At 40.9% G+C, this 27692-nt stretch overlaps 1 protein-coding gene across 2 annotated transcripts; it reads right to left on the reverse strand.

Annotated features, from left to right (window-relative positions):
* Positions 1-303: 303 nt before the first annotated feature.
* Positions 304-26781, reverse strand: RDH10 (retinol dehydrogenase 10). Of its 2 annotated transcripts, none has more exons than XM_042786265.1 (6): positions 26039-26781; positions 25252-25484; positions 5624-5722; positions 4095-4240; positions 3624-3755; positions 304-1700 (listed from the first exon to the last, which is right to left on the reverse strand). In XM_042786265.1, exons 1-6 carry the CDS (start codon positions 26358-26360, stop codon positions 1577-1579), a joined length of 1056 nt encoding a protein of 351 aa, XP_042642199.1. In that variant the 5' UTR covers positions 26361-26781; the 3' UTR covers positions 304-1576. The 2 variants fall into 2 exon arrangements, with proteins under 2 accessions (XP_042642199.1, XP_042642198.1); XM_042786264.1 differs by having other exon boundaries at positions 25252-25487; positions 26039-26780.
* Positions 26782-27692: the final 911 nt, after the last annotated feature.

The following is a 27692-nucleotide window of genomic DNA, read 5'->3' on the forward strand; positions in this document are numbered from 1 at the left end:
ATTTACTTTTTAATTTACTAAAACTGCATCCACACCAGGTCATTTTCATGCAGATCTAAATGAAACTCCATGGAAAACCAAAAATGATATTCTTCAAAAGCTCTTTGACCAGTTACTTCATTGATGAGTTTGGAAACTAGAGAAAACTGTCAGCTCCTACAGCCTAATTTCACAGTACTTACTGACAAAGCAGATACGGGAATTGGAGGAATAATTATTTGAACTGTGCTGATACTGAAGAGCTATGGAACAGGCACAAGTAGTTCACATTAGTTTAGTCTTTTAAAGAAACATTCCGATCACTTTAAGGAAAAGGTGGCTCACTTTAATAACCACAGGCATTGGTCACTATTTAACAAGACATTCTAAAAAAGTAATCACAATTTGTCCGATAGTAGTTTACAAGTGGATGGTATACATTAAGATACAGAGGTAGAAGTTCACTTTTACAATGTTTCACTAATACAGATTACCAAATTCAAGGCACAAAATTGTTTGCTTTACAAAAAATACTGTAAAAATGTCATTTGCTGTTCTACAATGTGAATACAACTCAAAAAAATCTTTACACCCTTCCATATTCTGTATGTAGAGTTGCATCAGGCATTATTCTATTTTTCCTTTGCTAATAATTGGCATATAACCAGCACTTACATAAACAGTTTGTATCTCAGCTGAGTTACTTTGTCTTTTAGGCACAAGTCCAGTTACAGAAATTTAATACAACAGCTTCCTCAAGGGGTGGGAGAACTCTGTCAGAAGTAAGAATGATGAGGAATAAAAGAAACATATAGTCCATAACAGTAGATTGGACTCTGACATATAGAGGGAAACAGAACAGAGCATATTTCAAATCAAGTGACTTGAAAAAAGTCAGTTTAAATCATTGACTGCATTCCTAGAAAACCAGATTCCCAGTACAAGTTTGCTCTGAGAATATTTGAGACATTCACTTGCCTTTGAATTGGCAGAGATTTACAAATTTCTTTTTATCTTTGTTTAAATAGAACACACACAGTTGCTACAAAAGAGAATTACACCACAATTTGGCCATGTGTCCTTTAGAGAACTTGGATGAACAAGTGAAGAGATGCATTCAGAAACCATCCTTGAATTTGCTAAAAGGTCATGAGCAGTAGCTTAAATCCCAAGATTTCCCTCCCTTCTCCCTTCCCAAATAACATAGGGAAAGACAATTTCTGAAACATTGCATCTTCTAGTTGGAGACAGCTCCTACAAGCCTTGGCAGGCGGAGGAAGAGATATCACACAGTGCATCCCTACAACAAGTAGTATGACTAGTTTACTGTACATACAGTGATATTCTAAAGGACAATGGTGGCAGCTACATTGTAAATTCACTTTGCTTACCTATCACATTTTCCAAGTACTCTAGTCAGTTTTATTTACAGTATATAAAAAAACATTGATTTTTAGAGTTCAATACACAGGTTTAGGACCCAAGAGAATGCCACAGTAAGATGTTGACATTTGCATCTGTTAGATGCAAGTGCACTTTGCAATTCAGTCACATAACATCGTATTCACCTATTACTGTTAGTCCATCCCAAACAGTGTTAAATTCCATTTTTTGCTTCATTGTTGTTTGTAGCCTGTTTCCTTTGAGCAATGAAAGGGTACATACACTTGTCTGCTCCCAAAAATCGATACATGCATACAACTGCTTCAAAGGGCAGAATACTGTGAAAAAGAGGTTATAAAATTGTTAGAAGACAGCATAAAGCAAAACCTCTGCTTATACTACATATACACGGTCTCCTTAAAAGCAACATATTAGCTATTGGAAAGGCTTCTTAAGAGACTTAAAGGATTTTTATTTCACATTTTTTATTTTACAGAGAGAATTGAAATTCTACAGTCTCAATTACATAGGCAAGCAGAAAACAGGAAGAAACTACTTATTCATATGCCTCTAACTTAGACCAGGTTTTCTGCTGCTTCTTCACAAGCAGCGTGATAGCTTGTTTTAAAGAGGTGAGCGGGGGCAAGGGCATCACAGAAAGCCTACTAAAAGCAAAGCATCTGTTCAAAGCCACATCAGCAGAGGTCATCAGACATTTAAGATATACTTTAATGTGGGATTAGTGTTAGCTAATGCCATTCTTTGATCACCACATGTCTAACAACCTTGACTTATAATTTAAACTCAATCATCCATCCGTCCTCAAAAAGAGAGGTCCAAAGTAGAGAGCAATTTCCTTTTCCCCCCTCCAGATAAAATTCCAAGAGCTGACTATGTGATGCATACCTGGCTACAGATTCTCCCCCTCCTTCCCACATCCACAAAATATTACTTTTATTTCAAGTGTAGTACTCAGGGGCTCTGCAGGACTGACATGGGATTTCCTCAGCCCCTGGAAATAGTGGCAGACACTCCATTCAGTGGAAAGCAGCACACAGAATCTAGCTATTAGGAGTAATGACCACTGAAGCACTGAGTAGATGCCACTGGTACAGGTGTCCTCACTGCCAGTAGTACTGCTTGTGCAGTAGTGACTGGAAGGTCTTTGATCTAAGTGCTGCTGCCTGGGGCATGGATTATGCAGCAGCTTTGATCTTCCTGTGGGAAGCTAAAGTGTTGAACCAAGAAAACCCAAAGGGCCTTTGATGTGACTGTTGCTGCACAGGGCAATGCTTGTGCAGAGAGCACCAAAGCACCCTCTGAGCTTCTGGTTGAAGAAGTTTAAAGATGCTGACAGTGGCCTTGATTTGTTGGCAGAATACACACATACATACTGTTTTCCAGGAAAGAGGTGAGCAGTGAAGGCTCCTATAGTCTTTGGTGAGCCTGTCTGCCATGAAAGACCTGAGGCAGAGGAGAACCACTGCCTTGCAAGTGGAATAAAAAAAAAATCAAGATTTTCCGTTTCAACCATCCCTCGCAGAAGGAAAATAAGACAACGCTATATTTTAAAGGTTCCTCCTACACACTACAGATTTAAAACAAAAACAGACAGCTGTAAAGTTGTTCTCTGTAAACTAGAATGCAAGTGACATTGCATCAGTGGAATTATGCCAACTCCTGTATTACTTTGCATCACTGAAATGTCAGCCTGCTCACAGATTAAACAGAGTTCCCATCCAAAAACTGCAGTGTGTTAGAACAAAGGAGATAATTCCTTTAAATAACTTTTCCTCCAAACTTAGACTCTGAAAATTGGTTACGAATGTGCAGATATTCAGTTTATCTACCATATCTGTGCAAATCCTAGAGAATTTTCAGGCAGGGCCTCCTACACACTGGTTCTAGAGACAGCTAGAGGTTCCTTTGCTGGAAGCTGCCTCATGCCCCATTCCTAAGAAGGAACCCAAACAATGGAAATAAAAGTCTGTTGAAAAGAAAACAGGAATCTAAGGAGGATGGAAGATACCAGGAGGGCAACACAAGGATGCATAATACACAAGATCTCAGTTTTATGGAGCTTCCCAAGCAAGCATCCTACACTCATGCAAGCCAAGAGAGAGACTTATGAATTCTAACAAAACAGCACCTAAGGTGTATGTGGGTGGGAGGGTGTTTATATCCAGAAAGTGGACATGCTCATGTATTTTGCTAGTATTCTGTAGATTATATTACCAACGATCTGGCACTTCAGCTCTTACCTTTTCATGAAGGTGACCATATACATGAGGCGGGGTGTGCAGATCATTGGCTGGTCTGTAAGGATAGCTCTCATAGCCTGCTTCACACAATATTCTGGTTTCAAGGGTGGAAGGAAAGGCTCAATTTCTTTTCTGAAATATTTGATTATGACAGATTAATAAGATAGATAAAAGACTGCAGACCTCAGTGAAGAGTTCATTAACTCACTCTTTGCAAGTCCTCACCAGGGACAAAGACTTCATATTTTTTATATTCACTGTTAAGTTACAAAAACTATAGCTCAAAACTTGTGTTGCCTAAGTACAAAAGGACAGAAGACAATGAATTCAGAAAGTCTCTTTTTCGAGTCTAACACTAACATATATTAAAGCAGATACAATACTTATTTTAATATTTTTATGGTAAAAGTTTAGTTACCTTCAAGTACTTTTATGACACTCCAAATAGAGCAGAAGGAGAATTTTACTCACCTGATCCTGCATCCTCTAAACATTCCTGTATCTACCAGATAAGGGCAGACTAAAGTTGTTTTGATTCCGTCCTTTTCAGCAGCCTTCAATTCATGGCTCAAAGACTCATGGAAACCTACAGCTCCAAATTTGCTGGCGCAGTAATCCTGTGTTGGCAATGAATGAAGCAAAAAAAAGGCAACTTAAAAAGGACATGTATGAATCATGTTCAAAGCCAAAGCATATCTGAAGTGATTCTGCACAGATTCTCAAAGCAACAAAAGACGCCCACTGAATAGAGCATCACATCAACTCATTTATCACTTCACTTTTGAGGCAATTAGCACAGAATCATGAAAGCGGGAAAGCTGAATGTAGGAGGATATTACCTTGGATTCAAGTCTTTGAATCATGCAGGCTCACATGGCAAGTTACTCCAGTTACCAGTTAGCTTAACATTAAATGTTACAGCAAAGGACTGAGATAACTTGGGTCAGATTTGAAAAAGCTTGCAGAGTTGGCAGGGCATAGATGTAAAAATCTTAAATGCTTTATATTTAAGGTTAGCTTCAACAGAATATATAGTGGAGATTTGAGTGTATTATTTAATTTTCAGAAGAGGATATAGCTTGTCTATCTCATAAAAATGTTCAGCAACATTAAAAAATAATTGCATAGACAGCAGTAGCATTTGGGCTTTCTGTTGGATGCATCCACTTCTGCTGGTGGTCACACCCACGGTCTAGGAAATTCTTTGTAGTTTTCTCAAGACAGTAAATACTCTAAAAAGCTTTAACTTACACCAGCTTCATTAATTTCTGTTATGAATCATTGCAGTTTAAGGTCCTGGATTGAGGCCTTCCTATACGCAAAGAAGCCTGTGCTCATGGGGATGGACCATTATTCTGTTAGACACATGAATTCATTTTCACTAACCAAATGCTTTTTGTTCACACTGGCATTTGTGCTAACGACCCCAAAAGCAAGATAATAGGCTCTAATCCTAACCTAGTTTTATGTACCAAACAAGTCTCTCAAACGGGTGTTCTCAAACAGCTGCTAGCAACTAGACAACCTAATGCTTATTAAGTGGGAGCCTAGTAAAGCATGTGAGCTGTATATTCTGGAAGGAAGGGTGGCAGCCATCTCCTCACAGAAATAGGAAAGAGGAAACATTACTTTTGAAAATCCTTGCCTTTGGCTTCAAGTTTAGTGCTGAAGATCTTGACAGGAGTAGGTAGGTGGGCACCTTTCAGGTTCCTAAATTTATCAAGTAATTCAAAGAGCATTTAGCATTCTGAAATCCTTAGTCACTGTAGGGTTTCACTCTAAGTGGCAGTGGCAAGTCCACCTGCAAAGCAGGTGAATACGGTGGCTGCCTGAGTCCTGTGGATCCCATTCACAGGGAACCATGTGTTGATAAGGTACTCAGTGCCATAGCTTTCAAGTATCTCTGAAGACTTGACTGAATTTTCTCTAGATGGTAATAGGAAAAAAGCTTATCCTAAGCAAGAAGTGCCAAATTTATTCTTAATTATAAGCTAACAAACCTCCACTCCAGCAGTACTGAATAATCCCAAGGAACTTGCGACTGTTACGATGTGTCCATGATTCATTTCCAGCATCTTGGGAAGGAATGCTTTAGTGGTCTGCAAAGTAAAAGAAAACAAAACAACACGACAAACATACTACATTAGTGATAAGCGTTCAAAGCCTCTATTTCAGAATTTAGAAGTATGATCACTGCACAGATTTTGAACTTCTGTGTTTGTCAAAAATGCCAAAAGAAAACCTACAGCTTGTTTGTGAATTCAGACAGCAAGGCAGCAAGGATTATATCTTCAGAAATCCTAAGGTTAAAGGATCAATTGAGCTCAGACATGTTTATTTTTCTGCAAGAGACTAGTTATCAGAAAGAGATAATTTGACCCTAAAATGGAAGTCACATTTTTTTAAGACAGAAAAAGGAATGTAAAGTGTTTAATTACACCATCCAGCACATCTGTGTTAAGACCAGTGCCAATTATCAGTTCTAATTATTGACAGTGTGTTTTGTAAGTTAGATATGGCTAGTTTTACCCAATTAACTTATCTTGGGCATTTTACATTATAAGAAATACTAAAGGCAAAGATTTTGTTGATATTACTTTTCACATATAATACAGTAAACATCTGCCAGTCTAAATTACTTTCCATTTTTCTTAGTATCCACAAGCATTGCTCTAAAAGAGATATACATTTCTGTTATCAATTCCTTAAGAGTTTCAAAATAAAACAAAAGCAAGCCTCAAGATGAAACTTTGATTTTAACCTCCAATTTTTTATGTTTTGATTTTAAAAAGTTTGTTTCTGTTTAAAAACCCAAGTCAGAGTTAAAACCTTTCAAAAATTAAATTTTAAGCAATAAATTAAAGGCATTTGCTAGAAGATCACCCCTGCTAGATTACCTACCTTTGTCACTCTCATGGTTTAACCCCAGCCAGAAGAGTCATATCTGTTTTCTGAAGCTTTACTCAACACTTTTTTAAAAAAAGTATTAGTAGACCACCATATATGCTAAAAACATAAATGAAGTAGTAAAATGGTATGTGTAGTTATGACTGACTTCAGCTTCCAGGTTGTCAATGCACTATATAAGATCACTTTTAAATTTCCAAAGAACTTCAGACAATGCTTTTTATTCACAGACATGCCTAGTTAATACATAAATCTATTAATGACAGAGCTATTATTCTACTCTTATTTACTCAGTACCACAAATACTTAATCTTTCCAGAAACCTGGTCTTCCCATGTAATTTGGATCCAAACTCAGAGCATACAAACACCACTTAAGTATTTGCTACTTGCTTAATTGTTGGTCTGAGTTGTGTCAGCTGCATTCTTAAAAAGACGTGCAAGCTACAGCCGAATCCATCTAATTCCATTCTTATGCTGTCTGCATTTTCCAATCACAGACGTCAGGACAGTTTTGCTCTAATGATTTTCACATGTTCTTGTACAACATTTTTGCCTGCAGGTGTTAAATGACTAATCCAGACCTCCTAACACCACACAAAAGAGTGTTTTCACTGGACAGCTGGCAGATGATAGAAGATTAACAGACCTCCTGACTCCTTGCCTTTTCTACTGTTGATTCATACAACTCCTAGATTCTGTCATAACTGCATAACAAAGCTAATTATAAAAAATAATCTGAGAGCAAGCTGCCTTGCATTTGTTTCTTTCCTCGTGGCAGGGATCTCTAAACCCCTTATATAGAGCCTCGAACAAGAATTTAGTTCGCTGTTAAACTAATCTGTGCCAGGCACACAAAGTTTCAGCCTCTCTTCCCACGTTGCATGGCAACAAAGCCCAGCCATCCCAGGGCAGCGCCGCCTGAAAAGGTAGGAGGCTCCGCTTGGACGGCTCTGAAGTTTTAGAGTGTATTATTTATCTGCAGCCTGCCTTATGCACCCCAACACCAATGTGTACACTAGCCCTGATCCTCCATGCTATCCCTGTAAGAGATCCATGCTCCCAACTCAGTCCTGCTAACAATTTACTTCCCTCCAGAGCATTAGTCAGCTCCATCAGCAGTTTCCACTTACGTCTCAGTTATCTGTCCACATCACACTGGAATGACTGATTGCCACCTCACATTGCCAGAAAGCTTGATAATGCAGTCTGAAGCTCTGGCTGCAAACCACAGCAACTACAGAAATGAAAGGGCAACTCACCTTGGAGTTTGTTGTAGGGGAGAGAAAGAAGGGAAAGTATCAGCAATAGATTTTTTTTTTTTTTTCCTACCACTTGCAAGGCATGAATCGATGTTTTCTTCCAAGAGATAAACAGCAGGCAAGCGCATCAAGCTTTGTTGGACTGGCTTTTCTATTATCTTTACTATGGCACTGCTTTTTTAAAAACTTTTTTTCTTCTTTTTAAATACAATGAACTATAGCTAGGTGTCCATAAGTGTCTATTTATCTATGGATAAAGAAGAGAATTTTCAGAGGCATATATATAGACACAGGAAACAACCAGAACAACTACAGAGCAGTAAATTTCAGAAAGCTGGCTCAACTATGCTACACTCCTTCAAAGCATGAAGATTACACAGACTGAGTTTTCAGAGCTTGTGGCTAATGTAACCCATTTACAACCAAGAGGAAATTGGCACATGACGCAGAGACCTTGTTGAGGACACTTTTGAGTGACGTCTTTAGCAATTCAAGTGCAGACCAAACAACTCCCAGCAGCAGAACTGCAGTCACCACGAAAGTCATCTCTTAAAAGGCCATTTATGGCCACATAGGAAAAAACACAGCTCCTCTGCTCTGAAGACAATTAGCAATTCATGGAAATCTTTGCATGAGACCTCAGTGTTCTGAAAACAGCCTGTCCAGAGCCGGCCCCTGTACTTTGTCATGGGACACGATCCTGCAAATCCATTTAAAACCTGAAGCCGAGGCAGTCTATAAAGATAGCACAACTGTCATATGTAGAAAACCTAGCAGTCAACTACCATCATCTCAGCTAAATGGATGTCAGAGAAAGTCATCCTGGTTGCTGCCATCCTCCAGCCATCTGCAACAGCTGGGAGTCAGCACTTGAAAACAAGCACTGTCAGAGGCAGACACACCCTATGGGGGGATGCATTTCCAGTCTCAGAGTAAAGGCTTGCCCACTGCTCCTCCCAGCCTCCTCTTGCTGGGAAAAACAATCCCAAAGTGAAGTTATTCTCTTTCGTGGTATAAGCAATCCCCAAATAAATCAGTGTTCTTACTGAGCTTCTGGCACAGCCCACTTCCTTGATCAAAGCAGCTTCCTCCATACTCTGGTCCCCAGTTTTTCTGCCTGTTACGTAGACCAGATCAACCTAGTTTCTTGTTTCTAGTTTCTTTCAGCTTCAGCTACATCTGCCTACCAGACCTGAAGTCTGCTGTCTGCTTGTTGTGCTGATGAGAAACTAGTTAAGAGTTTGACCGGTTCAGGGCAAGATGCCTCCTGGGTGGCCTTCCCATCTGGAGTTTGTCTGAACAGGTAGCACAGCCCACATTAGTCTTCCCGAGGTGATGCATGGATGTACTAATCCTCCATAAAAGAAAGTATTAGAAGATACCAAGCAAGAAATGTGTTTTGTCCATGGCATTAGAGGTCATGAACCAGGCCCTCAAAATAATTCAGACCAAGTCAAGTGATTTAATCAAACTATTTGCCTTCCGGTTTGTTCCTTTATGTTTCAGTTTTACCTGTCACAGCCGCAAAGGAAGACATTTAACCAAAACATTTAACTACTTAAAAGTCAGAGCTGGGTCTTTTATTAATGACAAATGTAACGCACTTTTCAACACTGAGGAGAAACCAATAAGTAGAATACACTGTATGAAGGAAATTGCATTGTGATGCATCAGGGTGAGCAATCAAGGGAGTTATGCAGTGTTCAACATCAAGAAATTGAAGTTAGGCATCCTCTTCACTCAGAATTAGCTTTTAGGGTTTGGGGTTTTGTTTTGTTTTTGTATTTTTTTTTAATGAAAAAATGAAAAACCTCAAAAGCATAGTGCAAGCATGCATTTCCTAACCTGCAGTACAGTTTAGATACAGCAACTAGGTAGGGTGGTAGAATAGACAGAACATATGAAGCTCTTCTAAACAGAGAGTAGAGCTAGTTTTTTTCATCTAGTTTAACATTTAAGTTTTTTGGAGCCTAGAGATCATTTCCTAATTTTCTAAGCATTTTCCTCTATGCTTCTGAATATACCAGTAAGGACAAACTATTCCCAGTAGCTGTAATCAAACATCTATTTCATGTGCACACAGCTTTAATGACTTATTTCTCACAAGTGTGAAACTGAACAAGCATTTACATGTCACTTCATAGCTTTCGTAATCTGTTCTCAACATTTTGGTTTACGGCAAATTAACTTCTAACAGTCTAGCACTTCTTCCCTCCCCTTCCCCAAATTCTTTAGTTCCATTCTTAATGAAACAAAACTCAAAAGATTGTGCAATACAAAGAACAGCACAGCTGCAATGTCAAGACAAATTAGTCTAAATACAGCAAATGAGAATATGAAGAAATAATGTGTTTGAGAAAGTGATTTTTTAAATTAAATTTTGGATTAATTATTCTTAAGGAAGAAAGCAAGCATCCACAGAAAACAATGCTAGCTGTATGCAGCTCAAGACAATGGATAGTGAATGCAGAAAGCACACCAAAGTAAAAAAGTACATGCTACCTCATGTTTAGAGAGTTGTCTTTATATCCAAGAAAGAAATAAAGCAGGTACCAACACATAAGGTCCTTTAAGTTTATATTTTTCAATACAGAAATTTTTTTTCATACTTTCTGCCTTCTGTCAACATTCAACAGCCTTTTTAAACTATTTTGATGGCATAAACAAGCTGCTTTACTGTAAGGCAGAAATCCCTTTATGCCAAAGAAATAGCTCATTTTCCATACAGCCCCTTCAGGTAAGGAGGATGCTTATTTTTCTTGGGCTGATCAGAACAGGTGAGTTTTTATATTGCTATAGTTATCCACAACAGTGGTGTACTGGTATAACAGATAAGACACTTCCTTCCAAGCCACAGCTATTCCTGAGTGCCAGAACAGCTGCGTAACAGTGCAAATGAGTGCAACATCTAGGTAAATGTATTGCTTCATCTTCATGTTAAACACTATTAGGCCAGACCCAAGAAGCAAAATCGGTGTGACTAGTCAAGGACTCACACAGACAGCTCTGGAAATTAAGGTAACAGAGGTTGTAACAGCCTGCTGCCATGAGTGTTAGCTAATCCTGTAATTACTATCATGAAGCAATAGAGATGGTGACCGGAATATGTTGCTCTAAGTTTTTGTCTAAAATACACATTATATCTTCTCTCCCCCTCAGCATGGACATTCAACCTTCTTCTCTTCCCATTCTTCTTCACAGACCACAGCAGGATGCTGTGCAGGTTCTCCTGCTCCCGTGTAGGACAGCATGCAGCCACTCACTCCACCATGGAATGAAATAGAGATTTCCACATGCCCCAATTTCTCTTTCCATTCCAGTAACTGAGAAGGAATGTATGAAGGTCTGACAAAAGAATGCCTCTACCTCTTCCGAAGACAGATTGTGGCAGCCTTGCCTTAAAGTAGGTTTGTCCAAAGTGGGCAGTATAGTACTAATGCTCTACTGTATGTTAAAAAGGAAAAGAGAGGTGCCTGAAAGGAAAAAAAAAAATTCTCACAGCAAGTTTATCAGTAAATATACTGAGGTTATTTTCAGCTACAGTCATACAGCCCAGCTTATTTCAGAAGATAACCACTTTAAATGTATTTCATAAACACAGGATAAAACTTCACTTACTGGATTACAATGAAAGCCATCATCAAATAGTTTTAGAAGAGCCCTTGAAAGTACACCCTAGCACTGTGCAACTCTCAAAGGAGAATCTACTCGAGTTAGAGGCTATAATATTCAAAATGCCTTCTCACGCACCAAAGCATGCAGTTACAAGCCTGGATTTAACCATTTATTTTCTTTCTAGCTTATTTGGTTCCAATGAGAACTGAGACTAATTACTTGTCATTTACACTATCATCTCAATTACTTTTCCCATACTATCTTCATATTTGTCTTAAAATTTCATCATGCAACCATCTCCAAAATATTAGGTTACGGTGAGATTAGTAACTGTGCTAAGACTACGGGAAAATACCAAGTACTGAGTTGAAGACTAAAGAGACCACACAGCACAAATTACCTGGCTCTGTCAGTAACAGGCTAAATACAGTAGGTAGACAGAAGTCTACAACTACTGTTGACCTTGTTAACATAAGGGACCAAAGCTGTACTTTAAAGGACCTCAGATGTCTCTGCTGACTGTTTTCAAGAAGTGCTGGGCCCCTTCTGGATAATTAGCCACTGTCTAAGTAAATATTTGAATAGCTGTGGAAATTAGTACAAAAGTTTGATCTTCAGTTTCTGTTCCCAAGAAACGATAATGAAAAATAGGCCAGAACCACCCAGTCTTCCTAAAGTATTGAATTAAAAAAAGAAAGTCACACATGTCTCTGGATTTTTTGATGGGTCTACCCAAATACTTTTGAAACAAAAAGGATCAGGAGATAAACATAACGTCCTCAAGCAAAGCTTCCATAGACAGCTGTATTAAGAGCATGAAAGGAAACTATTCAAGGATTGCCCTCGAGTGTGCCTTGAACAGTCTCTGTGTTCAAAACAAAAACGCTAGACCTTCCAATATTTCATCTCGAAAGGAGTCCCTTAGTTATTTAGCTCCTGGCAGGCAACACAACCTTCAATTTCTCACTAAAGCTTTATTTGTCCTTCACATAAAAACCCACTGTTTTGGGGCCATGGGGATTCCTTTAATATTGAACTGCAACAGCAGTTAATGCTTAACATACATGCACAGTAATAATGTTACAGTTGCCTTGCAACCAGAAGCTCATGAAAGAACAAGACAGACTTAAACAGAAGTCTGTAATGATGACGAGTAACAAGGAAGCAAAGCCACACACACCCCCACCCCCCATCTCTCCCCCAATACTTTGGATATCCTCCATTTGCAGACAGAGAGAAACTACAGATAAGATCTACCCAGGTTAAGAGGTGAAGGTAACAAAATCAAGTAAATACCCTGAAGAATTAAGTCACAATGAAAAGCAGCATCAGTTAATTCAAAACTGTATTTGATTTACAGAGAAATAAGCATCTTTTTTCCTCTCTCCAACTCTGCATGAAACACTGCTTTGAAGCACATTAAATCTTAGTCTGGTAAAAGCATAAGTATTACCTGAATCACTTGGTTTTTCAATTCATTATTAATTCATGATAGTAACATTCCTGTTTTCTCCACCCTCATGACCAATCCCCTGCTTCTCCATGGACATATTTAATCGGCTGAGAAGCACAAAAGCTGTGCAAAACTAGGTTAAATCTTATTTATCAAAATTTATAAGTGGGTTTCATAATAGTAACAAACATCTGTCATACCATTTGCTAAAGAACAAGTATGCTACAGTCCATATTTACACTACTACCTTGTTTAGCATTTGTAGTATTTAGGGTCCAGTTCCAAACTTTCTTCAATTTTCAAAGCCAATAGTTACCACTGTTTCCTGTGAATGGTTCAGCTATTGTAGTGGTTTCTCTTACATGCAGTCAACCCTTGTTGAATATACCAGAAGAAAGCTGAAACTGAATTAAGTAGTTGCCTTAATCAGAACTTAGTGCCACAAAGCTGTTTACAATGGGTAGACAGTAAAGATAAGATAAGTAATGCTATTCAAAAAAAAAAAAAAAAAAAAAAAAAAATCACAGGAAACTAATACTACTAGTTATCTCTCAAACATTAATCATTGATTTCCACTCTTTACTACTAGAACTAATTATGCCATGCCTAGAGCAACTGAACACTGCCTGGCTAAACTGCCTTTTGTATAGTTTGTTAACAAGGCTTAGTTGAAAAAGGGTTGTGTCTACAGAGAGTGGGATATGAAAGTACTTAGGGAAGGACATTGCAACAGAAACTTTTGTTACTGTTGCCTTATGTCACTACATTGTGTCCCCTTTCTCTCTCAAGGGCTTCATTTCCTGTGATCTTAGCCCAAATTGGGTAACTAAGACTGGAGTAGAAAACATCTTTGTTCTCCCTCTCATCTGAAGTGTAGGTTAAGTACTCAAGAACAGTACCTAAATAATACAGTTCCTGCTTCAGAAACTTTCTTCTTAAGACAAGGTGGAAAAGGTATAATTACTTAAGGTTTACAGTGGGGTCTGCTGATAATCAAGCTTCCAGTTCTCTTACATAAAACTTTTCTGCATCCCCCACCACTGCATCACTCCTGATTTTGGGTGCACCTTTACCTAGGGCAGGGGTTTAGATACATATAACACAGCTAAAGGTGGCCCTGACTTCTCCTTAAGAATATTTCACTTCTGTTTAGAGAGGCCACTACTTTATATGCTTTCTGGGCATGAAGAAGTTCAGATATTCAAGCTGAACTACCCTTGTTATTTCTATGCCAGCAAATGGTATGCTTGCTATGGCTATGAAAAATTAAGCACATTCTCACAGGTTGCTGAAATCTCCATCCTTGGAGAAATTCAAAAGCTGTTTGGATGTGGTGCTGGGCCACCAGCTCTAGGTGGCCCTGCTTGAGCAAGAGGGGTTGGACATGATGACCTCCAGAGGTCCCTTCCGACCTCAACCATTCTGTGATTCTCCACTTGAGTATAACAACTCTACTCAACAGCCCATTCCTCTTCCCCCTCACACAGGAAGAAGTTCATAAGCCAGCAGAGACCTTGCACTCTTAGTCCCTATGTTAACTGCAAGTTTATCAACACAGAATCTTAACTAACTGGAAAGGACGCTGATTCCACTGCAATATCTTTCCTATATCTCCCCTACAGGAGCTCTTGTCTGTAATAAATTATCCTGCTCTGTCTGAAACAGCGTCTATTCTGCTTCCACTTTTTCTTCTCCTTTGGTCTCAAGTCCTTTCAGCTGGACAGAGAGTCCAATGAAGCAGTGCAGAGCACCTAGACAAACTTCCTGTGGACTTCACATATTTTCAGCTGAGTCCAGAACATTCATATACTGTACTGTTTCCAAAAAGTAATGATGTGCCTCCAGCTATTAGATGCCCTCCAGTAACTACACTCCCTTGTCAGCTTCTTAAGGGTATTCTGAGCCCTCACAGACAGTTCTGCTTGCTTTAAATTTTAATGACTTTTAAATTTTGGACAGAGAGATCATACTGGATTCTCAACAACTAGCAATCAGCAGGGAGAAAAACACTACCTTTGCTTAAGCAGCGTAAAAGTGTAGAACATAAGTTGCCAATGATGTTTGCTGTGGATATCAAATGCCAAACTAATCAAAGCTGAGAAGGATTAGTAATAGGTAAGATGGCATGGTAAGAGGGCTGCTGGAGGCCCAGCTATGTGTTTAGTCTGCCTCACACAGCAAAATGAGCAAGATACAAGTCCAGACTGAAGTAAAGCTTGGGAACAAATGTGTATGCAGACTTCTCCAGCCAGCACAAATTTAAGGTATAACCAAGCATGAGAACTGAAGCTTCCAAAGTACTCATGGTCAAAATCTGACCTCTTCCTTCCTGCCCAAAAGACATCTTATTAAACAAGTTGATACTTATTCTCCACAAACATTAATTTCATTCCACTCTCAGTCTATCATAGCTACCAAACCACAATTACTATTCGATTTAAAGCAAGTGTTATACTGTTGGCAGCAGCCACTGAAAAGTAACATGCAGTTTAAAGGAAGTGAATCCTTCTGCCCAGATCTACCATGTCAGTATTTGAGCTTTCCATATACCCAAGACTAACACAATGCTCTAACATGGCTGTGACAGCCCAGTTACACTCCTGTAAATTTAGGAACTTAAGTTACAATCTCAACAGGTAGGATCACCAATGCTGTATTCTTCCACAGGCAGATCTATCAGTAAAGACGACCTAACTTGCATTTATTCAAATGTCAAATTTGAAATTACTTTAGCGTTTGCTGGTCAAGTGATACAAGAAGTTAACACTTGGACACTCCCTTCCACAAAAGCTGGTTTAAGCCCTGTTGAAGTCAAGAGACAAGAAATTCTACTTTGTTTATATACTGACAAATGGCTGTGTCAAAGGATTTGTAGTGTTTCAGAGCTATGTTGACATTAGTGTAACAAACACATTAGTCCCTCACCTTCATTAGCACAAGTTTGCAGCAAATGTCCAACCATTTGGAGAGCAGTTATTTATTGCCAGCTATTTGATAATCTTGACAAAAATGAAAACATGCCTCTGAGTCAGTGAAAAGTCCACATAACAAATTGATTTTAGAACAACTATTAGATAAAAGCTCAGAATATTATGTTCAGTGAACAAGAACACAATCCAACTTTTAAATACGCATTTTTCTCCAGCTTGCCATAAGCTTAGTCATCCTCTGGAATATTTAGTAGAACTTGGTATTTTAGTCTGCATGTTTCCAAAAAATTACTAGAGAACAGTACTGTCAGAACTACTTATGGAAAATATTAAGTCATCATTCATGTTTTATGATTTATGCAACAGACTTTTCAAGAAGTGGCTGAACAGAAAAAGGCTGTCTCACACTTTATAGATACATTAAGGCCAGTACCTCCATAGCAATAGCACTGCAACTGCTATAGTACTTGCGTGCAGATGAAAGCTGAGTCACTTTACTCATCCTCCCCAACTCAGTTTTGAATCAATTACTTATAAAAAGGAAAGTGATTATGCCATAACTGAGTATCTCACTACAGGAACAAGACCAGAAGGAAAGCTTCCCTTTTCATATAACAGTCCTACTTAATGAAAACAGAAAAGTAAAGAAGATATAGTGAATGGAAATTCAGCTTCAAAGTTTGTTTAGGAAACAGTAAGACTCTAGAAGGATCCAACTTCTTACAAAGTAACTCACTGAATGAGAAGTAATATTTTTAAAATGCATAGAACTTACAGGTTTTTAAAAAACAAGGTGTTTCTTTCTCCCCACCCTCCCAAAAAAGGATGTGCAGAAAATAGTCTTAGCAGGTAAACTTTCACTTTATAAGACAAAGGCTAAAATGACAAAAATACTCCAGCTAATACAGTGACCAAAACAGCAACTAACACAATTTTCAAAGATTCTACTTGCACAGACATTTTAACCAAACACCACCAAACTGCTCACTTTCTTAGGGGGCAAGTTTTCAAAGACAGAGAGATATTTCCTTCCTCTGCCTGCTTGTGGAAACTATGCTCCTTTCCCGTGAGCTGAAACACAGCTCTGGCCTGTTTTTTCCACATTCAAACAGTGTTAGCACAGCTGATTTCCAGAGAAGTCAAAGAGTGCAACAGGCACAAAGATCATTGCTCTTGATGGTACACAAGAGCAATCGTAGTATTAGTGCAAGGCAAATAAACTAGAGCTGTTAACACAACATTATTTGGTGTGTTCAGAAAACTAACTTACCTTTATCTAAGGGTTTTTAATAGTGTGTAATTAAAATACTGCAATCTCTTAAGAAGTTGAGTTGTTACATTCAGACTGTTATGCCAGTGGCAGGTTTGCTATATCTTGGAACCATTCATGACTACTTAACTATATAGAGCCTGTAAATCCTATTCCAGAAAATCTTTCCAAGAATGAGGTTTCATTAGACAGCCTCAGAGGTCCTGTTCACAGCTATGTGGTTTTATCCTATTCCTCCTCACCCTTTCCCCAAGACACCCCACACACACACACTGGCTAGTCCAAGTCTGAAATATTGATGAGGTGATTCTAGTCTCTAAATAGAAAAACTAATCAACGTGGCCAAGAAAATGAACAGCTTTCCTTCTTGCCCTCCAGACAAGCTAGTGAGCTGAACTGGCTCATCCAAAGATTAGATGAATACCAAAACTAGTGCAAAGTAAGATGCAGATTCAAGGGGTGGTCCCATGTGACAACTTGTCACCACTAAGCTGTCTTGCAGTTTCGTCCTAAGTCAACAGAAATTTTGGACAAGTTACTTTTAAGCATACGATCAAGCGCTTTTCCAAACCAATGCTGAAAGGGGAGTGCTCGAGAAGCTGTCACACAAGTTCAAACAGATGGCAGGAGTGACCAGCATCAGGGCACATTTAGGTGCAGAATTCAACAGCCAAACAAACTTGAATTTCAAAAGGCTCACACCAAGTCAGCCCCCTCACCTCTGCAGCTGTTCTGGCATTCCTTGGCCTACCATGCCCTTGCATCCCAGTTGTGATAACTCACTCGTGTCAAGTGTTAGTTTGACTGGCATATAAATCATTATACTAATATAATTATTTACAAGAACAGAGTGTTTGTTCAGAAGTGTAAACACAGATGTAAATCTCTCCCCTGTTTGTGAGGTATCTTCTTTCAAACCAAACGCCCAGAAAACCAATTTCAAAGTCTATGCCTACTCATCTACATGTTAACTGCATTCTGAAAGACACTTTTTTTTTTTTTTTTTAACAGACTAAGAAGCCTAAGACCACAGGTAAAAACACATAGTGTCGCACGTAAATCAGCTTCAGTTTGCCTTTGTAGAAAGACCCCTACTGGTTTTCACAAAAGACAGACAGGTATCAGTAATTCAGCCTTACCATCCGTGTGAATAGCCGGAAAAACCTCAGAGGTCAAGGGAGCAAGGTTTATCAAGAGAGCAATGCTCTGGCTTTACACATAGAGGACTGTGGAAAGGTTTAATATTAGAGATACATAACAAAAACCTTCCTTCCCCCCAGGAAAAAATAAAATGGAAGTGAAATCAAAGCATTAGAAGCATTGGGAACGAATAATACTTCACATTTGATAAAGATAAAAGTTGAAAAGATTTTAAAAGTTCAGTTCTAAAATGGCAGGGATGGTGTTAGAAAACATAACATTCACCTTTCCCCAACTTGTCTAGTCAGAGTAATTGATGACAGTGAGAGCTACAGAAAAGGATTGCTCACCCACACAGATCGGTTAAGACAGGTCTTTGATGGTGATGCAAACACTGGGTTAGCAGGACACTTAGTCACATTATAATTAGGACTGCTTTTCTCCACAGTTGAGCACATGAACACGCCTGTCTTCTAGATGTCTGCTATAGTTGCTTGGTTATTATAGAAAGTTAATAACATAATAAGATCTCATTAACTTAACTGCTTTTCATAAAATAAAAGCGGATGTTACTTGCAGATAGAAGAATCTGGAACTAAACTCCATTGCTCTCCTAACCTCCACAGGACAAGAAAGGCATACACGTGATCCTTTACACAGAGTATTTCACTGAAACTGTGAAGAGCAACTCTCTACACTTCTAGCAAGGTTAGGCACCATGCTGGCAAAGACTACTGTTCCATTCAAAGTTTTCCTGTCTCCTCAAATCCATCACAAGCAACAGCATAGTATCAGACCAAAGTCAGTTCAGAAGTTTTTGCTTATTCGTCTGACCTACCTCATTCCATAAGAAGCAAGAATTTAATCACTGCACTGATCGCTCATCCAGGACCATTTCTTCAGAGTAGATTAGCAATCCTGAAAGCATTCATACAGTTTGCTGACAAGTCTCTGACCCTCAGAAAAAGTCACAGGTGACTGAAGAGTGAGATTATCCCACATGCCTTACCTCTGCAAGCTATACTGCAACTCCAGCTTTATTTTAGATGGCTGCAGAATTGTAAGCCACTAATAATAGATTAATACTTCAAATATGTTTCAAATAGCTTGAGAAGTCTTGGTGTGGTCTCTTCAGGACAACTTTCCCTCTCCTTAATGGAACTTCCACATTGCTTTTCTGTGAAATATATTACTGTTTCCACCTAAACTCTTCAATCTTCATATAGTTTAGTGCATTGCAGTAACTGGCTGATCACACCTTATGATACCATCTTGCACACTAATCTACAGGCAATAAACAACCCACAGGTCACAATCTGAGAATCTCTGTTGATTGAGAGTCTAAGATCCATGTACCTTTCCAATGGCAAAGCAAATTAATTTCCAAAGTAAGCCTGAGAGAAGCTGTTGCACAAGCTCAAGTGTAACTGAACCAGTTTAAGGAAAACAGTCTGAATGGTTATTTCAGATTTGTTAACTGACTGGAATGAAAATCAAAGCTTGACATCATTAAAGATAAGGAAGAGAAATTCATGAATTCAGTTGCTATTTGAACAAAGGAGGTCAGTATTCTCCAGCACACAAGAAGGTTGGTGTTGCAAGTTACACATTCAAAGAATCTTTGATACCATCTTCCCACTGCCCTGATGGAAGTGTTGCTAATTAAACAAATCAAGAGTGCTATAAGCTGTTTTGTTCGGACTCCTTAATATGTAACTACTCATTTATCATCAAGATATAGGAGACAATGGAGAACCATGACTGAATAGCTTCAATAGACCTCAGGGACTAGAGCTGAGTAACAACTACAGTTCTGTGGGCAGCACTCTGGAATACCAATTATGGGTGCTTCAATTTATGCAATTCCTACACAAGGCAAATGAAGGGGTGTTTTGCATAAGACTAAGACCCACCTACCACCCCATCCCAACATGCTTAATTATGCTTGCTGACTCTTCAGATGAGTAAGTTGTCCGAAGAGTTATTTTTATCCTCACCCATGCTTACTCTGAAACAGATACAACATCACTTCTACAGCCGCAGCTCAGAGATCCAGGTACCTAACTAAAGGGCTTGGGTTGGTGTCCCCCAGAAAAGGATCAGGAAACTGAAAAATTTCCAGATTTTTTTTTTGTGAAAATGATCACTACAACTGTGACAGGGCTAGATTACAGATACACAGATTGCAAGATACAGGTTACAAAACTAATGATTGCATGCTGGTGGCAACTGTGCTTCACACAATGCTAGACAAGCTTCTGGTAGGCCATAAAATAAATCTGTGAGGAAAGCTCTGAGCCAGTAGTCTTGTGCCCACTCAAGCTCCAGAAATATATATCTCCACCCATTTATTTTTTAAAACTTGTGTTAAGTACATTCCTTTACAAAATGGGAAAGCGCAGTTTTCTAGAGCATGCATCTGGACAATAGTACTTTCCTCAACTGACAGATTCCCTCTATTTTATTGAGAAATGAACTCAAGAACTACTATTTTATTGAGATATGAACTGCAGAACCATATCAAAGCACTTAGGAGTTTTAAGTACAACTAATATGACTGTTTCTGTAGCTAAGAGTATGACTGCTTTTTCCTTCATATTCACAACCCAGCATGCTACCACAGTATATGAAACACATGTGCTGTCCAGGGTAATTTACTGGTGGCATGTAGTTGGAATCATTTTGCAAGGGAAGAGTTAGTTTTGATGACACTTTTTGGATCACATGCACATGTTTTACTTGAACTTGATCCAACTCATTTTTCAATAAGCAAGTCAAGAACGTGTAGATTAAACTTTGTAAGTAAAATTATGCATCTTAGGATACATTATCATGAAATTTAAAAAATAAATCAATTAATGCTGCTAATTCCACTCACCCAAAATGCTAAATATAGCTAGTTGGCCTATCAGTGGAATATTGTCTATATTTGACCATAGATACTAGACTTCTAGAGATGAAGACCAAAAAAAACATCAAACTGCTATGCTAACAGGCCACAAGACTCAGCATGATACAGTTTCAAATAACATAACTTAAGCTGTCTTTTCTTCTGTAGAAGATTCAGTGTACACACTAAGTGCAATACTTCCATATTTAAACTAAACAAACTATAGACAGAGTAAGCTTTATTTAACAACAGGAAGCTTTAAGAAACTAGAACAACAATATACAACTATTGATACATTATAGACAACTGTAAGCCACTGTTATTTTCCAAGGCTTTAGCAATCCTGCCAGTCTAATCAGATTGACAACTACAGCAGCTGCATAAATAGATATTTGATTTAGTAACTCTATATTACATTTAAGTTTTAGACTATTTATGAAAGCCCTAATTACTTGACTAGTATTTCCCTCTTCACTCGGTATTTCTATTCCTATATCAATGTCAGGCCACCTAACATACTTGTTCAATTCCTGCAAAGACAAATATACCTGCATAACTTCAAAAATCAAGTTGTTTGTAAGCGAATGAACATAACTACTCCAGTTAAGACGGCACTATGCAAGTCTCCAAATTCTGGGCCCTAGTCTTTCACTAGGTGGATTTTTTTTTTTTTTTTGTATATATATATATATAAATATGACAGAGCTGGAGCTGAATGCTTTTGCTTCCCCCTTTTGGTAAGTTGAAGAGAACTCCTCTAGGAGTACTCTAATCTGAACGTTTTGGAAAATCCACATGATAGGGCAATGAAGATCACTGTTCTGAGCTGAATACTGAAGATCTGCTGTACAGAAGGACCCGTGTGTCACAGAACTTCACAGACCCTGATCATCACCTTGCCCCTGCTCCTCCATGAGTCCCATTCAATGCCCAAGTCCAGAAGGATTTCCCAGGTACTATGCTGATGTATAATATTAATACCTACTTATCCAGCAATAGCATTATTCTTCCAGAAAAAAATGTTAGAGTAGGTACAAAAATCTCAAATTGTCCTGAAATAAGAGTTTGTAGAGTAGCTTTATTAAATACTGTTCCAAGATCTAAAACACATTATTTTGATGTTTTACTTAACCTTTATTGTAAAACCACAAGAAAGAAAATTAGTTAATCCTATATTTGCTTAAAACTAATTAAACAGCAGCTTTATCTTTTACTGTGATTTAACATTTTTCAAATCCAAAACCTGACATAGCATAGGAAGAAAATTTCCTCCTCTGCAGAAGTTCAGTTCCAGTAATTGACAAGTGCAGCCAAGTCAGTCATTATTCTTGCAACAGGAAAGATAGTGTTACACTCCTGCTACAGTTTTATGCATCTGCAAATTATAGTAAACCAGAGCTGGCTTCTTTCAAACTAGGAATGGATTTTGTCCCTATGTTTTCAATATCAGAAGCATTCAAGTTATCACAGCATGAAATAACAGGTTTTTAATACTGCAGTGGATTTTACGCTGTGGAAATTGCTACATGATGCAGTGGTGACATGTTTATATAGAACACTCATAGGAAGGATTATACAAATCATGAATGTCAGCAAAATGGAAAGCATGTGTTTAGGCTGTGGCATGCTGCTAAGGCTCTCTTGACTGCCAGTTTGTGATATGGTACGCAGCCCAGTTGGAGTCACAACAGCAAACCAGTGACAGACTTTCATGTCACTGCCTACTGCAGAAGTTGGGCAGCATTCAGACGATAGCTGCTAACATAAAGCAAGCTCAGATCACCTGCATTCTGCACAGAGAGTATGCAATCTTATTTCAGATGTTTCAAAGGGACAGCACTAGAACCCCATTTTAGATTTTTATATAGCAGTACACTGAGGCTTCATTAATGATCAAGGGATAAGGAAGCATTTCCCCTGTCACACATTAAAAAACAAACAAACAAAACCAACAAAACCCCAGGAACTACAGACACTTAACTACTGAAGCAATATTACATGGAAGATCCATGTCTTTATAAAATCCATTTACAGCTTTTTTGGACAAAACACCCTCCAAGAATAGTTAAAAGCCTACATAATGCTCCAGAGTATTAGCTTTGCTTTTGGACCACCGGTTTAGCTGACATGGAAAAGACTAGCTGTGTAAGACTTCACACATCTAGACACATTGTTCTATTTAAGTCAGCATTGACTTGCATCAAAAAAATTGGCTTCAAATCAGCTGATTCAGATGATATCTTATGAATTAAGTGCTATTACTTTTAATAGAAGTCCACCCACTGTTGGTCAAGCCAACCTTTTCTGGGATCGTGAAGGGGAAGACAAGGCAAAAGCTTTGCCAACAGCAAAAAAATAAAAGGAAAAGCAAAGCAGGACACAGGATCTGCAGGATGTGTACATATGAACAGATCCTCAATTAAATATAAAGGGTGTTGACTGCTCCTTAGAAGCTTTAGCCAAGATCTCAAGTTCCACAGTTCAGATCTAACTATACCTTCTTGGAGTAATTATTTTTTTTTCAAGTCACTTCACACTGTAACATTTAGAGATGAATTAAACTGTTATGGAAACCCAATCGTAGCAATACTAGACTAAGTGTAGTTTTCTATTGCTGTAAGAGACTCGGAACACACAGAGGGTGCTTTAAAAAGATCTCTAAAACAATGTTATAAATAAGTGTATGACTTAGGCCTGAAGGAAGAACAGCTGGAGAATTTAGGATCCTCCCATATTTTAATTCATGGTGATGTCATAATTTAGAGTTCTTGGAAACTTTGTCAATTCGGCGTTTAAACCACATCAATAATGGTCATTAAATCTAGTGCACATCTCTGTTTGCTTAAGCATCAGTTTAACTTTTATGAAGGGGAACACTCAGAGATCTTAGTTGCAAGATGTCATATGAGCTTTCTCAGAACTTCTCAGATTGTCTTAAAATATACTTCCAGAGTTTAAAAGAGTTTCTAAACATACTATCTCGTGTGCATTGAAGTCGTCAAAGCACTCTCTCTGCAAGCTTTACAATACATTGGAAAAAGACTGCTCTGCCATTAAGTGTTTCACAGCGCAGACTTGAAGGGGCTCCTTTAAGGTTATGAAACAGCATTTCACTTCCATGTTAAAAAAAGTTAGGTTTGGGAGGGCCTTCTAAGTTTTGAAGATGAGGCATTTTACAAAATTTTATTATGAAAAGGTAAGAGCAGCCAAAGAAGGCTTAAGTTGAAGTATATTTCAGATTGCTTAATCCTTTGATTGTTATGCAAGTGTATTTCATAACCTTATTTGAAGGACCAAAGAACAGTTTTAGTACTAACAATGGGCTCAGTCTGACAGCTAATGCTAACCCGAGTGTGCATCATGCCCTCCTTCAACACTCCAATTTATGTAACTTCACACTACTGTGGGTTTAAAAATAAACCACACAGGAAAACGAGGTTGAGATAAACCAAAAAAGTAAGATCACATAGCTTGTTCTCCTCGATTATCATCTGCTCGTTATGGAGACAATATCACCCCAGAAACCATATTAAAGATTTTCTTACTTCTACTGGCAGCCCTTAGAGAAAGCTATGAGGACAAATATGCAGGATTCCTGAAAAAGTGTTCTTGGCTTGATTTCTTGAGAAATCTTTTTCGCCTTTCCTCCCAGCCTTCAAAAGGAACAATTTGCCTCCAAGGCAATTCAAACAACATATCCAGCAGGGGTTTTAAGTTTTTTTTTTTTTTTTTTTTCTTTTCTAGAAATGTACAAGTTTGCTATTGTAACCATCACTGAAACAGCATCTTAAAATGGCTAAAATGCTTGCAGGACTATGGGAGGAAGGCTAAGTAGTCATTCGTTAACAGTGACAACCTTTAAGCAGATTCAGAGGCTATGCTTTCAAAGGATTTCATACCCAGGGCTACAGAACAGGGTACAAGACTTAGAACTCAGGATTCTAGGAGAATATAGTTGATTTAAACTTAATTGTTAATAATGTTAATACTCACCATTCCTGTTAAGCAGAACAGCAAGTTAAAAATAAAAACTCCCAGAAGTGGTGAACTTTCCAATGAAAGGGTGCAAGTACAAAATTCAAGGAGACAGGAGTTAAGCAACAACAGTTAATTTCACAAAATTAACTGACAAAAAGGGCAGCAGAAATGAATTTATAGTTACCCAGAAGTGTGCGTGACAGTTGACCATCATGGTCCTCTCAATAAGCTCATCAGGACACTCCAGAAGATGGTGCCCAGAGACCACACCAGCATTGTTAACCAGGACAGACACCTCGCCAACCTCCTTGCGGACCCTCTCAGCTGTCGAGTAGACATTTTCTCTTTTGCTTACATCACAGGTGTACGTGTAAACCTGCAAGTTGCAGTGGGGCAGCGCATCTTTTTCTCCATCTCCTGCTATTAAGGAATACAGACAAGAGAACAGAGAAGGGGGGAGAGAGAACGGGGGGGGGGGGGGGAGGGAAAGTTCTTACTTGCATTCTGACATTCAAACAAGTAGTCGAGCGGAAGCAGCGCGTGCATTTCCCTTACAGCAAAACTTCTATTTACTTTGGTGTCACCGCAGTACACAAGGACCCGTCTATTCACTACCGCTGCCGAAGCGTTTTAAAGGAAAGCTGCGGGGTTTAACGCCGCGATCGGAGCCCGAGGGTGCACGGAGCAGGTCTCGGCTCACCGCTCCCCCCCCCCCCCCCCCCCACCGTGTTACCCCGCGGGGCCCGGGCACCAGGCCGGCCCCGGCTGGCACAAGCACCGACGGGCAACCGTTCGATGCCCCCACGCCCGGAGCAGCGCCCACCTGCCCGCCGCAGGTGAGAGCGGCTCCGGGCTGGAGCCCACCGGGGACGCAGCCCCCGTTAACTTTTCCCCGGGCCGGGGCAGGTGAGAGGCGAGGGGCAGCGCCCGGGCCCGGGCCGGGGATCCCGCCCCGGCAGGCCGCCGCTTACCTCTGGGGGGGGAGGAGGAGGAGGAGGAGGAGGAGGAGGCGGCGGCGCCCCCCGCCTCGGCCATCTCCCGGTAGATGTTGCGCACCATGCCCGCCGTCTCCTCGTTGCTCTGAGTGTTGATGTCCCACAGCACCAGCAGCGCCCGGCGCCGGGCAAACTCCAGGGCGAAGAGGCGGCCCAGGCCGCTGCCCGCCCCGGTGATCAGGCACACCTGCCCCGCCACGCTCTTCTCCTTGGGCCGCACCAGCCACTTGGCCGCGGCCAGCACGAAAGCCCACAGCACTCGGAAAGTCACCACGAAGAGCTCCAGCAGGATGTTCATGCTGCCGGACCCCAACTGCGCGGGGAAGGGGTGGGGGGGGGTGGGGGGTGAGGGGGACCCGGCACGGCCGCCCGCAGAGCTGGGAAGTGGGGGACGGACGGACAGACGCCGGCAGCACGGAGCCTCTCCGCGGCGGAGGCAGCGGATCCTCCTCGCCGCCCGGCTCCCCCACCTGGGGCCGCCGCTGCCCGGGACCTCCCGCAGCGGGCGGGGGGAAAAGAAACTCCGCTCCCGCCGCGCCGCCGGGCTCCCCCTCTCCGCGCCGCTCGCACTCGGAGCCGGGCGCTGCCGCGGCCCCGCGCCCTGCCCCGGTCACACACGCCGAGGAAAGAGCCCGGACACGGCGCTGCGTGCCCGCCAGCCACCTCCCCGTCCCCGCACGCCCGCGGCCCCGCTACTGGCAGTGAGCATCTTGCTCGCTCGGCACCCTATATAGGGCGGGCCGGGCCCCTCCCCCGGGCCGGTCCAGCCCGCCCCGCGTTCCCGGGACCCCCCGCCCCCGCCCCGCCCCGCCCCGCCCGGGTTGGTTCCCGCGGCCGCGCCGGGCCTCGAGCGACGGGAGCGGGGCCGGCCGGTGCTCCGCGCCGGTCAGGGGCGGGCGTCCCGGCGGGTCCACGGCGGCCGGGGCTCGGCAGAAACCCGCCTCCCGGACTACATGTCCCGGGGTGCGCCGCGCCTCCGGCCCGAGCGCCATCTTGAGGCGGCGGCGGGCCGAAGGGGAGCGGCGGGTCCGGGCAGGCCGGCAGCGGGCGTTACCGTGCCGGAACGTGGGTTTGAAGAGCACGAACGAGCGTTAAAAGTTCGTGCTCGTGGGCGGGGAAGCGACGAGCGGCCTGGAGTCGCAGGGGCTCCCCCCCGGGTTCCCTGAGGCCTGCCCGCCCCGCATTTCTCCTCTGCACTGTGAGAAACCGCTGAACAAAACCCCGATGGTAGGGGTTATTTTATATATATATATATATATATATATATATATATATATATTCATTTTCTGGACTGTTAGCCGAATAGAGAGGCTATTACTAACCAACCACTGGTTGAAGTGGGAACTCGGCAGTACCAGCACGTGGGGAATATTTTCCCCCGTGAGGTAACACCGGCCGCTTCCTCAAGATGGGCACCCTGTGGCCACTGCTCCCCGGTACCTGCGGTCTCCGGAGGGCGAGGAGCATTGCGTGCCCGTGCGATTTCCCACACGCGGGTGGGCAGGACTCATCCCGCTGCCCGCCTTGCGGCCACGTGCTGAAGAGCACGATACTCGTGCTTTCTTCCCTGCGCGGCGGCCCGCTTCCAGAAAAGTTACTGGAACTTTGTATTCGCGAATGCCGCCTCTCG

The sequence above is a fragment of the Tyto alba genome, unplaced genomic scaffold, assembly GCF_018691265.1.
Source record: "Tyto alba isolate M040663 unplaced genomic scaffold, T.alba_DEE_v4.0 Super-Scaffold_9, whole genome shotgun sequence".
NCBI lineage: Eukaryota > Metazoa > Chordata > Aves > Strigiformes > Tytonidae > Tyto > Tyto alba.

Bases quoted from the DNA above. Each gene is read 5' to 3' on its own strand.
- RDH10 (XM_042786264.1), bottom strand. From the start codon at position 26,360: ATGAACATCCTGCTGGAGCTCTTCGTGGTGACTTTCCGAGTGCTGTGG. The intron at 5,723-25,251 runs GTAACTATAAAT...TTTACTTTGCAG, and splicing joins ACTGTCACGCACACTTCTGG to ACCACTAAAGCATTCCTTCC. The intron at 3,756-4,094 runs GTGAGTAAAATT...CAAATATTTCAG, and splicing joins TTTAGAGGATGCAGGATCAG to AAAAGAAATTGAGCCTTTCC.